Source organism: Eretmochelys imbricata, chromosome 2 (assembly GCF_965152235.1).
Source record: "Eretmochelys imbricata isolate rEreImb1 chromosome 2, rEreImb1.hap1, whole genome shotgun sequence".
Lineage (NCBI taxonomy): Eukaryota > Metazoa > Chordata > Testudines > Cheloniidae > Eretmochelys > Eretmochelys imbricata.
This window is the reverse complement of record NC_135573.1, coordinates 176,024,958-176,038,340: the sequence shown is the minus strand read 5'-3', so window position 1 is coordinate 176,038,340 and position 13,383 is coordinate 176,024,958. Positions and strand designations below refer to the sequence as shown.

General features: G+C 47.1%; 1 protein-coding gene across 13 annotated transcripts; it reads right to left on the bottom strand.

The window, feature by feature from the left end:
* Positions 1 to 3,334: 3,334 nt before the first annotated feature.
* On the bottom strand, positions 3,335 to 9,715 carry C2H7orf25 (chromosome 2 C7orf25 homolog). Of its 13 annotated transcripts, none has more exons than XM_077810995.1 (4): positions 9,584 to 9,673; positions 8,795 to 8,889; positions 5,741 to 5,790; positions 3,335 to 4,980 (listed from the first exon to the last, which is right to left on the bottom strand). In XM_077810995.1, the coding sequence occupies exon 4, from the start codon at positions 4,962 to 4,964 to the stop codon at positions 3,696 to 3,698; it is 1,269 nt and encodes a 422-aa protein (XP_077667121.1). In that variant the 5' UTR covers positions 4,965 to 4,980; positions 5,741 to 5,790; positions 8,795 to 8,889; positions 9,584 to 9,673; the 3' UTR covers positions 3,335 to 3,695. The 13 variants fall into 13 exon arrangements, with proteins under 13 accessions (XP_077667121.1, XP_077667116.1, XP_077667120.1 ...); XM_077810990.1 differs by having other exon boundaries at positions 5,745 to 5,790; XM_077810994.1 differs by having other exon boundaries at positions 8,817 to 8,889.
* Between the last annotated feature and the right edge of the window lie 3,668 nt (positions 9,716 to 13,383).

Genomic DNA, 13,383 nt, shown 5'->3' with positions numbered 1-13,383 from the left:
TTATAAACGGTTATTAGAAACAGGAACAGTAAATATATAATCCAAATACCCTGCTGGTGTCCCCCTTAATACTTTGGGTATATTTTGTGAGCTGGAACTGATCCCCAAATTATTACTAGTTGATTACAGACAGCAGGTTTGGTGCTGTATGGACAAAGACACTAGCTCTCCCCTCAGGGACCTTACAGTCAAACAAAACAATATGCACCCATAGTGCTCCCAGAAAAAAAATCAAGGCAGAATGGAATGTTTTAAGAATAACACCTCTTATCTGAACAGATTAGGGTTAATAGGCCTCATGAAAAACGGATTTCTGGTGAAGCAAATAAGAAGTTTTCATGCTGTTTTCTAGGTTCTGTTGAGTGCTCAGAGTAGGTCAGAAAATTCAGATCTGTGGGGTAGGAGGTGGGGGTCTACTCCCAGCTCTACCAACTCATTTGCTGAGTGACCTTCATTTAATGTCTCCATGCCTCCGAGACCCAGCTGTAAAATTGGAATATTATTACTTAGGTATCCCAGCCTGGATGTTGTGAGCCTTTATGCATACATGTAAATCACTTTGAGATGCTTGGATGGAAGATACAAAGGTAATACTTGGTGCTCTGTACTAACGTATTTCAGCTCCAAACACAGCTAATATAGGATTCCAGAGTCTGCCTTGGAATACCATGCTTTTCCCCCATGACAAATGCATTTTTTGTTTTACCAGCAAACCAGAAAATTGCTCACGTTGAAATGGGGTGACAGTCTCAAGTCACATTTTTAAGGCGCCACATCAACATGGATACATATTAAGTAATAAAAGGACTGGAAGGTGCAGGTAGCTCAATGTCCTGGGGGCATTTCTAGAGCTCCTTTGGCACCTTCTTCATGTATCAGTCATAGGACTGAAGGAAAATTGGTTGTTGGCAGGCAATGTGCAAGTAATTCAAACAGTAACAAAATTAGAGTGTTTTTTTAAAAAAAAATTGGGAAAAGTGCTTTGGTTTGAAATGGATAAAACCACCCCATGATGGTACCATACACTAAGGCCTGGAAACAGAAGATCTACACATTACACAAGGTCGGCCAGACCAGCTCTACAACAAACTGCAAAGCACAGTCCAGACTGAATGATTATCCTATTGCATGGGGTGAATGGTCCCCCAAGGGGAAGGGATTTTTGTTTTAGAGGTGACTAAATAGGTTGGGGAGAAAAAGTGGGGAAGTCCAGTTCTCAGGGCGAAAATAATGAAGGGCACAAAGTTGTGCACTCCTGTTTACCAGGTCTCACAACAAAAATCAATCAGGGGACAATCAATGAAACTGAAAAGCAGCAAGTTTAAAACGAATAAAGGGATCTTATTTTTAAACTCAGAATGAATAATTATGCTGCACAACTCACTGACATGACATACTTGAGGCCAAGAACTTATTGAGCCTGAATGAAGAATTACAGTTATATTAATATAGAACAACCATACCCATATCAGACAGGAAATTACAAAACAGAAGAGTGATAAACCTTCATACACCTGTACAAGCTAGCCACTGTGTGACTGGGCTAAGAAAAACTTCCCATATGGACTGCTTATTTCACACACTGTTCACTGTGAGGTGTCTTGCACATTCTGGTACTGACTGGATAAAGGATGTTATGGTCCACTGGTCTGAACTGCTATGCTTATTCCTATGTTCTACTGAAAACTCAGTGGGGTTTGAGCTGCCCTTTCTATAATCGGAGGGTGAAAGAAAAATTGCTCCTGTCTTCCAGAATGGGGACACCCAACAATAGGAATGTAAAGGACCTCTCTCTAACTCCCTATTTATAGAACAGTAGCATTTCACAGAAGATATGTAAGTAGCACAAACATATGCAAATTTCACTGGCCTTGTCTATACTACAAGAATTACCTCACTGATTAGAGGGAAAAGCAACAGGTGTAACTGAACACTGTTTAACTGCAAAGGTGCAGGACAAACTGTTGACCAGAAATCCATAGCTAGTACCTATGTGTCACATGCTTTCCCATTTTTTTCACCCTCATGTAGTCTGCATATATTTCTTTCTCTAAAGGTAAAGTGAGTGTTGCAGATTCCCTTTCCCCCCCAACAATGTATCAAGCATTGCCCTTGGAGAGCCAAACATAAAGGAATGCCCTTCATTTGAACTACAAGTGGCATGGATAAAGATACCTTTTCAACAACTGTACAAAATATTCAACAGATACTTTCTAGCCATCTTGATAAAATGTATTGCTCAGTACTCCATTTTTCACTCTGGCATTCGTTCATTTTCCATGATGAACAAAATACTAATCATAGACAGATAGTGCTGTGATGTGACAAACATCTAAACAATATTAACATTTGAAATGAGTTATATAAGTGTTCCCTTTTTGATATGACAGAAGAATAAATAAAATGGATTTTTTAAATTCTCCACTTTACAGTGTCTGGACAGTGACAGCATCAGCCACCACTGAAACAGCCTCTGCTGTTATGGAATGAGTAATCAGCAGCAGCTACCTACTAACCCTATTTCTCCAAATCAGCATTATTCCCCGCCCACCCCCAACAGGGGACCTAAGGGAGATTTCTACTCCCTTTGGGCTGCTGAACAACAAAAGGAAATACAGCAGGATCCAAGAATCTGGCTCTGAACCTTCAGCAATAGAGTGCTCCTTAGCACTCTGCTTGGACATTGGTTCCAGGGTGGCTCAATACAAGAGAGCTCTGTCTGCTGGAACACCAACATCACATTCTGTGGAACACTGGAAGAGATTCTGCCCCCTGCTTCAGCAGCATATAGGAAATGTAAACAGCCCACAGGGAGAAGGGGGAGAATTTCCTCAGTGCAGCTACAGTGTCAGGTTGCCAGAGGCACCCCCACGCAAGCCCTGGCACATTAATAAAAAGTGAAAATGCCAACTGAAATTGGAGTTTCATTTTTTCCCTGGAAGTTAAGCTATAGCCAAAACTCCTACGTCAGTCTTTTGTACTAAACTCCGGACAGATATACACTTTTTAAAACCAAAAGAAGTGAAAGACTTAGACCCAGGTGCTCAAAAGGTATTTAGGCACCTCACTCCTATTGAAATCAAATACCTTTGAGGATCTGGGCATTGGCATTTGTACACGTGATCAGCTGGTATAGTACAATCATTCCTTAGTGTACTGCACATGTTTAACATGGTGTATGTTTTTCCAGTAGTTCACTTCATCCACCAAATGAAAGAAATCAAACTGCCCTTTTACTTACCCTGTTGGTTTAACAATCCTTTTTAAAAACCGTAGTCCCGCAAAAGGGGATGAGAACGTCACAGCGCACAGATAGAATAGAAGCACGCTTGGCTTGAGTTTCTAACGGAACTTTTTAATAAGGTAGAACACAGTTAACATTTCCCACTGAAATGCAGTTATCTCAATGAATAAATTACTGTACGCCCTATTTGGTTAAGACCAAAAATTCCACATACAGAGGATTTACGTGTTTTCACCTATATTTCTTTATCCATTACATTACTATTCTGAATGATGTACAGATTTTCTTCTTTTCTTGAATTTTTCATTTGAAGGTAAGTTACCACATGTATCTGGCTCTGGCACACAAAAAGAAAAAATTTATTGTTTTGAGAGTTCTCTTTCTTGAACTGTCTCCACTGCAGCACGTTTAAACAGTTATTTTAATGACTGTAATTAATTAGATGGCTTAGTCAGAGCCCACTATCGGCTGCGCAGTTCTTTGGTAAAGGTGTGGCAACAGACTCTTTGCTTTCGGTCAGTGCCCTTGGCTGATGGATAAGCACGCTAAACTTAACCCCTTGGTTAGCTGCTGCCCTAACAAAACCGCTGTTTGCGGTCATCGTGATGGCTTTTAAAGTGTCTCCTGTCCCAAAGATGGCTAGAGAGCGGCTATTGATTTTTGAACTAGCCACTAGTCTTAAGGCACGGTCAGAGGGCTGGTCTGGCACCACATTAATTCTTTTCATGAGAGAGATGGCTCGATCTTTCTCCCCAGGTCCTCCTAGAGTTTCTAAGATTGACTGAAAATCTTTGACTGCAGATTCACAAGCGAACAGCTCCTTGCCCTTCATGAAATCCTCCAACTGAGGCAGGACTCTCTCCTTCCTTTCCTGTGCTGCCTGCTCCGTTAACACTTTCTCCTTAAAGATAAAGTGACAGCCACCATAGCTAAGGGAAGAGACATATGTAATTAAAGTAGTGATGTCCAAGTTAACCCTATTGCACACATCTACTTTGATCTCTGTAGGAAAAGCAATGCTGGCTACTAAATTCTCCCGGTCTACTCTGGTCACCTGCAGGAGCTCAGAGCTTTCTTCATCAGATTCGCTGGCACTTAGGTGTCCCTCTTCAGTCAAATGCTCTGCCAAAGAGTTAACAGCAACTACATCTCCCCGCACAGATATGCCCATCTCTTTCAGCCTCTCTGCCATAGGACTGGACACACTATTATAAAAAGCAAAGATAATATGGGGGTTGCTGTATTGCACTGGTTGCTGACGGCTTGCTTGCAGGAAGTCCTCTGCCTGCTCAATGATGCTTTTGTCGCCATACTGGCCCCGGCCCAGCCAAATATTGTGAAGAGCTTCAGCTTTTCGACCAATTGCTTTCACCCAAGTGTGGCCACCATTTGCAACAACATCTACCACCAGCGTTTGCTTTTCTCCAAAGCAGTCTTCATAAGCAAAGACATGAAGGACACTGACGACCTCCTCCAGGTTCTCTGCTGACTCAATTATGGCTCGGAGGTGTGTGAGATTGGTACTCTGCAAATGGGACTCCTTAATAGCCACCTTCCCCGCCTCCACCCTGTGCAAGAATTTCAGCTCAGCCTTCAATTTGCTGCATAGCTTTGCTCCACCTTCTATACCTCCTTTCTGTGATCTGGAAAGGGATTCTGCTCTCTTCATTAATTCCTTAGCCACAGCGATTCTCTCACAAAGCAATGACGGCACAGACATGTTGACAACATTATTTCTATCAGATGAAAGCAAGAGAGATGATCATTACTACAAGTTCAATGACAAAGACAATATAGAAAGAGGCTTTTCCAATACCATACATCAGAGCTTTACACTGGATTTTGTGCAATGACTACCATAGTTATGTAGCTTGGGCATTAGAAACTGTAACACCTTGGCCAAGCTCTTCAGAAAAGTGACTAATGATTTGATGGGGCCCGATTTTCTGCGAATGAGTACTTAGCGTTTTCAGAAAAATCCAGGCCTTTAAAAAGGTGTCTTCCACGATTTGGGGTTCTTCAACTGTCCAACATCCCCCCCCAACCACTTCTGAAAAACTGAGCCCTCACTTCTAACCTTATTCAAACAATCAGATTTATACAAGCTGCATTGTGCTCTTAAGGCTCCATCCTCTCCCTAAGTTTACACACTGTAGTTCTAATGATTATTTTTAATTGCTTATACTGCACACTGGGAGCTCATTGTGCTTTACCATTTTTAAAGACAGACAACCTCCTATCTCTAGTTACACTGTAGAACTGTTGCTAATTAAGCGAGTAAACCTAGAAGACTGTTGCCTGGCTGACCTTTAATTACAGAGAGAGTTTCAGATTACAAGAAGGTGTGTAGTACAGTGGACTGACTATAGGCCTAGGATCCAGGAACTCCTGTATGGTAAATTGGCTCTATAACAGATTATTTGTGTGGCATTGGGCATGTCATTCCCCACCAACCCACGCTCCCCCCATCAGTATAATGGGTATAATATTATTTACCTACTTCATCACGGTGTGGAAAGGATCAGTTACTTAATATGGGAAGACTTCTGGAAAAAAAAAATCAAACAAACCAGAGCATCATATATTATTGCAAGTAGTTTTTGTATTTACCATAGGGTTATACACATACATACCCCCTACCATTTTCAGACCAGGTTAGATGCACACTAGTTGAAGAGAATCAGGTGTTGATGACAGAGGCAGCTGGAACCAGACACAGGAACTAGGCACTCCCCTGAATATGAATCTGCTAATGCAGGTTCTGAGCCCAGATTTGTGGAATCTTTAAACCCATATGCAGTTGAAACCTTACTTACAACTCTCTCTACCCAATATCACCAAAATCTTCCAAGCACAAAAATGCTTATTCAATCCATCATCATCGTCTTCACAAGGAATCAATTTTGAAGCACTCTGAGGAGAGGAAAGTGATCAGGAACAGTCAGCATGGATTCACCAAGGGCAAGTCATGCCTGACTAACCTAATTGCCTTCTATGATGAGATAACTGGTTCTGTGGATGAGGGGAAAGCAGTGGTTGTGTTATTCCTTGACTTTAGCAAAGCTTTTGACACGGTCTCCCACAGTATTCTTGCCAGCAAGTTAAAAGAAGTATGGGCTGGATGAATGGACTACAAGATAGATAGAAAGCTGGCTAGATCATCAGGCTCAACGTGTAGTGATCAATGGCTCCATGTCTAATTGGCAGCCGGTATCAAGTGGAGTGCCCCAAGGGTTTTGTTCAATATCTTCATTAATGGTGTGGAGGATGGTGTGGATTGCACCCTCAGCAAGTTTGTAGACGACACTAAACTGGGAGGAGAGGTAGATACGCTGGAGGGTAGGGATAGGATACAGAGGGACCTAGACAAATTAGAGGATTGGGCCAAAAGAAATCTGATGAGGTTCAACAAGGACAAGTGCAGAGTCCTGCACTTAGGACGGAAGAATCCAATGCACCGCTATAGACTAGGGACCGAATGGCTAGGCAGCAGTTCTGCAGAAAAGGACCTAGGGGTTACAGTGGACGAGAAGCTGGATATGAGTCAACAGTGTGCCCTTGTTGCCAAGAAGGCCAATGGCATTTTGGGATGTATAAGTAGGGGCATTGCCAGCAGATCGAGGGACGTGATCATTCCCCTGTATTCGACATTGGTGAGGCCTCATCTGGAGTACTGTGTCCAGTTTTGGGCCCCACACTACAAGAAGGATGTGGATAAATTGGAGAGAGTCCAGCGAAGGGCAACAAAAATGATTAGGGGACTGGAACACATGACTTATGAGGAGAGGCTGAGGAACTAGGATTGTTTAGTCTGCGGAAGAGAAGAATGAGGGGGGATTTGATAGCTGCTTTCAACTATCTGAAAGGGGGTTCCAAAGAGGATGGATCTAGACTGTTCTACATGGTAGCAGATGACAGAACGAGGAGTAATGGTCTCAAGTTGCAATGGGGGAGGTTTAGGTTGGATATTATGAAAAACTTTTTCACTAGGAGGGTGGTGAAACACTGGAATACGTTACCTAGGGTGGCGGTGGAATCTCCTTCCTTAGATATTTTTAAGGTCAGGCTTGACAAAGCCCTGGCTGGGATGGTTTAGTTGGGGATTGGTCCTGCTTTGAGCAGGGGGTTGGACTAGATGACCTCCTGAGGTCCCTTCCAACCCTGATATTCTATGATTCACATGACCAACTCAATCTCTTCAGGCAGTTAATCACAAAAAATAAAGAAAATAGCAAAACAATCTCTCTCTCCCATCACTAAGACAGCATTTAGAAACTCCTGAAGTACCTTCATCGGCTCCCTATTGCCTATCAAATCAAATTTAATCTCCTCACATCACTCTCAATGTTCTCTTTTCATTTCTAAATGAGTCTTCTTTCCTGCTGCCCCTTTAGCCTGATGCTTCCTCCGGCCATATCTGAAAAAACAGTTCTTCAGTGCTGCATATCACAAAACCCAGACACTTCACAACAGCACTCCAGAGTTTACGTTAAAATAATCCGACTTTTTTATTGATTCCCAGTCTCCCAAGGCATCATTTGCACCTGTACGTAAAACTGACGCATACACTCAGTTTTGCAATAAATGTGTTGGCTATATGTTTTGATATCACCACACAATTCATAACAGGAAAAATTAAATGCACACAAATAATCACATCGTCGTCAGTGGTAAGGTCGCACCAACGTGCAACATGGCAGAAATGAAGAACAACCAGAGCCGTATACTCCTGAGGGAATTCTGCGCCACTGCGCGTGTGCAGATTTCATGTCCTGCACAGATTTCTTTATTTCCCTGCAGAAATATGACTTTCTGACAGGGAAACTGCAAGGGCAGTCACACGCCACTCCCTAGCTGCGCAGGTACGTTTTCTCAGACATCCACAGCAGCCAGAGAGGTAAATCACCGCAGGGCTGGGGACACCTCAACCAGTGGCTCCTACCCTGAGCTGGGATCAGCTGGGCTGGAGGCTGGAACTTCCTCTTCCCCTGCAAGGAGTTGCTGGGGCTGTGGCAGACTCACCCCCACAAACCTCCCCCAGCTGCAGAAAGCTCAGAATCCTCCCGTTTCCTGCCCTCATCGCTCCTCAGCTACAAGGGGAGGGGTCACTGTGCAGGGAGCTGCTCCCCCATTCGCCAAACCCCCCGTGCATCGGACCTCCCATACCTAGATGCCCCCGCCAAGCCTCACCCCCTACACTCAGAACCCCACTACCCAAACACCACCCCACTGAACCTCAACCCCTGCATCTGGAGCCCCAGGCACAAAGACCCCCTGCCTGCAGACCCCACCACCCCTGCACCCAGACCATCCCCCACTGAGCTCCCTGCACTCAAACCCCACCCTGACGAGCCCCACCCGCTGCGCCCCCCACACCACTGACCCCCAATTAGCTGCACCCAGACCCCCACCGCACTCCCCAGCACCCAGCACCCGCCGCTGAGCCCCCACCACCTTCCCCTGGAAGCCTCCCCTTCCCCTCCCGCCGCGGCTACTGGCCCTGCAAGAGCAGAAGCAGACAACACAGGGTTGGGGGAGGGACGTGCTCACCCCACCCCTCCTATGGCCTGACCTCCGGCTCCTTGCTGTGGACACCGCCTGGAGAAGTCACATGGGCACTGGCAGGGAGGAAGCGAAGCCACCATCTTAAACCAGGGCACAATGAGTCAAATACCCGGCTGCTGCTCCCGTACCCAAGCAGCCGCTCCCCTTTCCCAGGGCTCGCCCCCTGCTTATCCCCCCCCGCCCCGCCCCGCCCCAGGCAATCAAACCGCTCCACGCCACGAACCCCGCAGCAGCTCGTTACTGCGCGTAACCAGCCCCAGCCCTGGGGATTGGCACCAAGCAGCGAGTCCCCCGGGCTTCAAGTGATTCTTCCGTACAACTGGCCCCAATGCACAAAACCTCCACTGATGCAGGGCCTCTCCGCACAGGGGCATTTAAAAGTATGTCGGGGCTTAGACAGCTCACCGAGAAAGGCCACACAGCCAAATCCACCTGTCTAACCGTGCTCTTCCGCCTGCCTTTACGACACGAGCCCAGACACCCCCCCAGAGTGCGGTGCGTTTGGATCCCCAGCGGGTTTTGCCCGGGCTCCCGTCTCCTTCAAGGGAGGGAGTGTCTCTAGTAAGGGAGTCTTGTTTACTGGCGTGTCCCGACCCAGCTGCTACCCCCGATGGTCAACCCCTTTACAGCCGTGGGCTAGTCTCAGAGTCTTCCCCCGCCCGGGAAGGAGGATTTGCCTCTGAAGTCCACCACGCTCTTACAGAGCTGTCCTTCCTCAGCGTCCCCCACCGCGGCCCGAGCGCCGTGCCTCGGCCGAGCCTGTGCGATACTTACACCTGAGAGTGGGGGGGATCAGCCCCGCGGCACGGGCCAGGCTTCTTCCCCCGGTGCAGCAGCAGCTGCTTCCCCTAAACACAGTCATGGGGAGCCAATGGCCTGGCCCACTCCGGCCCTTCCCCTTCTGCGAGCTAAGCGAAAACCCGGCCTGGCTACGGCACGCTCCACCTTCCCGGCCGCCTGCAGCGCCGCCCAGCGATCCAGGCCAGGCCTTTTCTCTAGGGCCAACCTGAAACCTCTTCATTCTTACACTTCTTATATGTTTTGATATCTTTTTATTTACTTGGGGGGGGGGGGGTATTACAGAGAATTTATCCCGCTGCTACCGTTCATACCCATATTTGTTGCATAGCTCTAAAAGCTAACCTCCCAAGAAGGGAATGGATATATTTTTTCTCCTCCTCTGGATAGTAAGAGTTGCTTTAGCATTTGCCAGAATAGGACATGTTGTTATGTACCTCAGGCTGCAACAGATTTCAGAGTAGCAGCCGTGTTAGTCTGTATTCGCAAAAAGAAAAGGAGTACTTGTGGCACCTTAGAGACTAACCAATTTATTTGAGCATGAGCTTTCCTGAGCTACAGCTCACTTCATCGGATGCATTCAGTGAGACATTCCCCCTCGCTCCCCTGCTTGCCGAAGAATATCACAAATCACTGCCCCCACACATCTTGCCGACCTTTCAAGTTAGTTCAGCTCATGCTCTCTCAGCCGGCCATTCTCCCCATCTCTAAAAATAACATTCAAAAAGTAAGGGGAAAAACAGATCAGAATAAATGGAGCTCTTAAAATAGTTTTCTTAATTCAAAACAACTTTTTTTGTTGCCCTTTATTTTAAAGGGTAGTATTATTATAAAGGGCAGTATTATCTTTGGTATCTTTCCTTGTGAAATTCTTTAGAAAGAGGGAGGGAGGCTGTCTATGCTGTGCTGATACTAAACATCAGCTGTGATCCAGCTTCCAGGGGAGTTCCTGCATCTTTCAGACTGGTTTTAGATCATTTTTTTCCAACTCCAAACCACTCTTAATTGACTGTCAGCATGGCCTCCAGCCTCAGTTTAAATTTGCACCACATCTAGGGTTGCCAACTTTGTAATATTTAAATACCAGACACTCCAGTAGGAGTGCTGGAACCTCCCCTGCCCCGCCTCTGCCCTCCCAGCTCCCACCTCTGCCCTGCCTATTCCCCCAAAGCCCCACCTCTTCCCCCAAGGCCCCACCCCTCACCCTGACTCCCCACCCCTTTTCACTCCTCTTTCCACTCCCCCTCACCACCACCACTGCTCAGGTCTGGAAGGACTCACCTGAAGAGCCGGGGCTGGGAACTCTAGCCACCCAACAGGACAGATAGGAGGCAGCCCTGGCTGATGAGTAGAGGTGACGTGGGTGATGACTTGGCACCTCCGCAGCTGCATTTACTGGACTTTGGGTGTCCGGTCAGTCTATCTGACCGGACACTGTCAGGTCCCCTTTTTGACTGGACTTTCTGCTTGAAAACCAGACACCTGGCCACCCTAACCACATCAAAATCTTTCAGTCAGCATAAACAATATTGTGACACTGGCAGGCCAAATACCACCTCTTCCCCAGGCTGCAGGCATTAGCTAAGACCTGACAACCTGATGCCATCATGGCCTCCAGCCTAAGTTTAAATTTGCACCACGATTAACACCTATATATTAGTTTTGTTCAAAATAGCTATTAGTCTTATAAGAATGCATAGGCGCTGACTTCCCCCCTATCCGGGGGAAGTGTATGTGATCGACTTTCCCCCCCGCCCCAGGTCCCGTCCCCACACCACCCCTTCCCCAAGCCCCTGCCTCTTCCCGCCCCCGCTCTGCCCCCCACTCCATCCCCTCCCCAAAGCCCCAGCCTCTTCCTACTCCTGCTCTGCCCCCACTCCACCCCTTCCCACCCCTGCTCTGCCCCCACCCTGTCCCCCACTCCACCCCTTCCCCAAGCCCCTGCCTCTTCCTGCCCCTGCTCTGCCCCCCACTCCATCCCCTCCCCAAAGCCCCAGCCTCTTCCTACTCCTGCTCTGCCCCCACCACACCTCTTCCCACCCCTGCTCCACCCCCTCCCCTGAGTGCACCCTGTCCCCACTCCTCCCCCTCCTTCCATAAGAAATAAAACAAAACCATAAGAAAACAGCTGTTTGCAATAGGCAGGAAGTTCTGGGAGAGAGGGGGAGAAGTGATTGGTGGGGCCGCCAGCAGGGGAGAGGCACTGGGGACAGGGGGAGCTCAGCTGCCGGTGGGTGCTAAGCACCTGCTAATTTTTTGCCCTGGAGCACCCACGGAGTCAGTGCCTATGTAAGAATATATTTCAACTCTATGAAATGCTTGTAAGTTGTTGCCATAGGCACCGACTCCATGGGTGCGCCAGGGCTGGAGCACCCACGGGGAAAAGTTAATGGGTGTTCTGCACCCACCAGCAGCCAAGCTCCCTGCCCCACCTCACCTGCTCCTCCCCCCCTCCCAGCGCTTGCCGCCACCAAACAGCTGTAGCAAGCTCTGGGGTGCGGGGGGGCAGGCAGGGCAGGGCTTTGGGGAAGGAGTTGAATAGGGGCAGGGAGGGGGCGGAGTTGGGGGAGGGACTTTGGGGAAGGTGTTGGAATGGGGGCTGGGTGGAGTCAGGGCGGGGCTGGGGTCAGAGCAGGGTTGAGCACCCACCAGCATCAGAAGTCGTCGGCGCCCATGGTTGTTGCACACATTAATCTCACTTGCAACGTTTGTATTCCATGCTATAAGAAAATACTTAAGCTTTCCTTTATAAGTTTGAAAATGTTTACTCTGGGCTTGTGAACTCAGGCCTGGGTCCCTTTCCCCCACCCATCCAGAATGACTGTCAAAATAAAATGGGGCAAGGACCACTGCAATCCAAAGGATTGGTTAATGACCCCTATCACACCTAGAAAATGCTATGAGCTATGAAGCTTATTCTGGGGGCGTGGAAGCTGAATGAAGGAAATAAAACAAAACCATATGAAAAATTCCCATCTTTCTGGCTGTTTGGTCCTTTAGGGTTCAGAGACTCTAAACTGAAGCCAGAGATCCCCAGGAGCTGCCTCCTGGACAGATTCTCAAAAACAGGGCACTTACACTCGTGAGCCACTCCAGACAACCTGATAAATATAATGGATCATATGATTAATGGACCAAATTCACTGCTACTCTGTGCCTTGCATCATCATTTACATCACTGCAAATGGTCACACAAGGTGCAAGGTAATAGTAAATCAACCCCAAAGCAAGTTGTGGCTCACTTACCTTCCCTGTACAGTAACTCCTCGCTGAACGTTGTACTTATGTTCCTGAAAAATGTGACTTTAAGCAAAACAATGTTAAGCGAATCCCATTTCCCCATAAGAATTAATGTAAATGGGGGGGAAGGGCGTAGTTAGGTTTCAGGGACATTTTTTTCACCAGACAAAAGACATATATATATATATATACATACACACACAAACAATAAGTTTTAAACAAACAATTTAATACTGTACCCAGCAATGATGATTGTGAAGCTTGGTTGAGGTGGTGAAGTCAGAGGGTGGGATATTTCCCAGGGAATGCCTTACTGCTAAATGACAAACTAGAACAGCTGAGCCCCCAAGGGTTAACACATTGTTGTTAATGTAGTCTCACACTCTACAAGGCAGCACAAATGGAGGGGAGACAGCATGGCAGAGACATACACACCCTGTGTGTGTGAGAGGGAGAGCTGTGCATTGTCCCTTTAAGTACGCTGACCCCACTCTAAGTACACTGTCTTTTTAAGTAGATCAGCAAGTTGAGACAGC

Excerpts from the sequence above, each read along its gene's own strand:
- C2H7orf25 (XM_077810986.1), bottom strand. The coding sequence starts at position 9,671 with ATGACTGTGTTTAGGGGAAGCAGCTGCTGCTGCACCGGGGGAAGAAGC. Across the intron at positions 4,981-9,585 it reads CTGATCCCCCCCACTCTCAG|AAATAATGTTGTCAACATGT; the intron begins GTGTAAGTATCG and ends TTCATCTGATAG.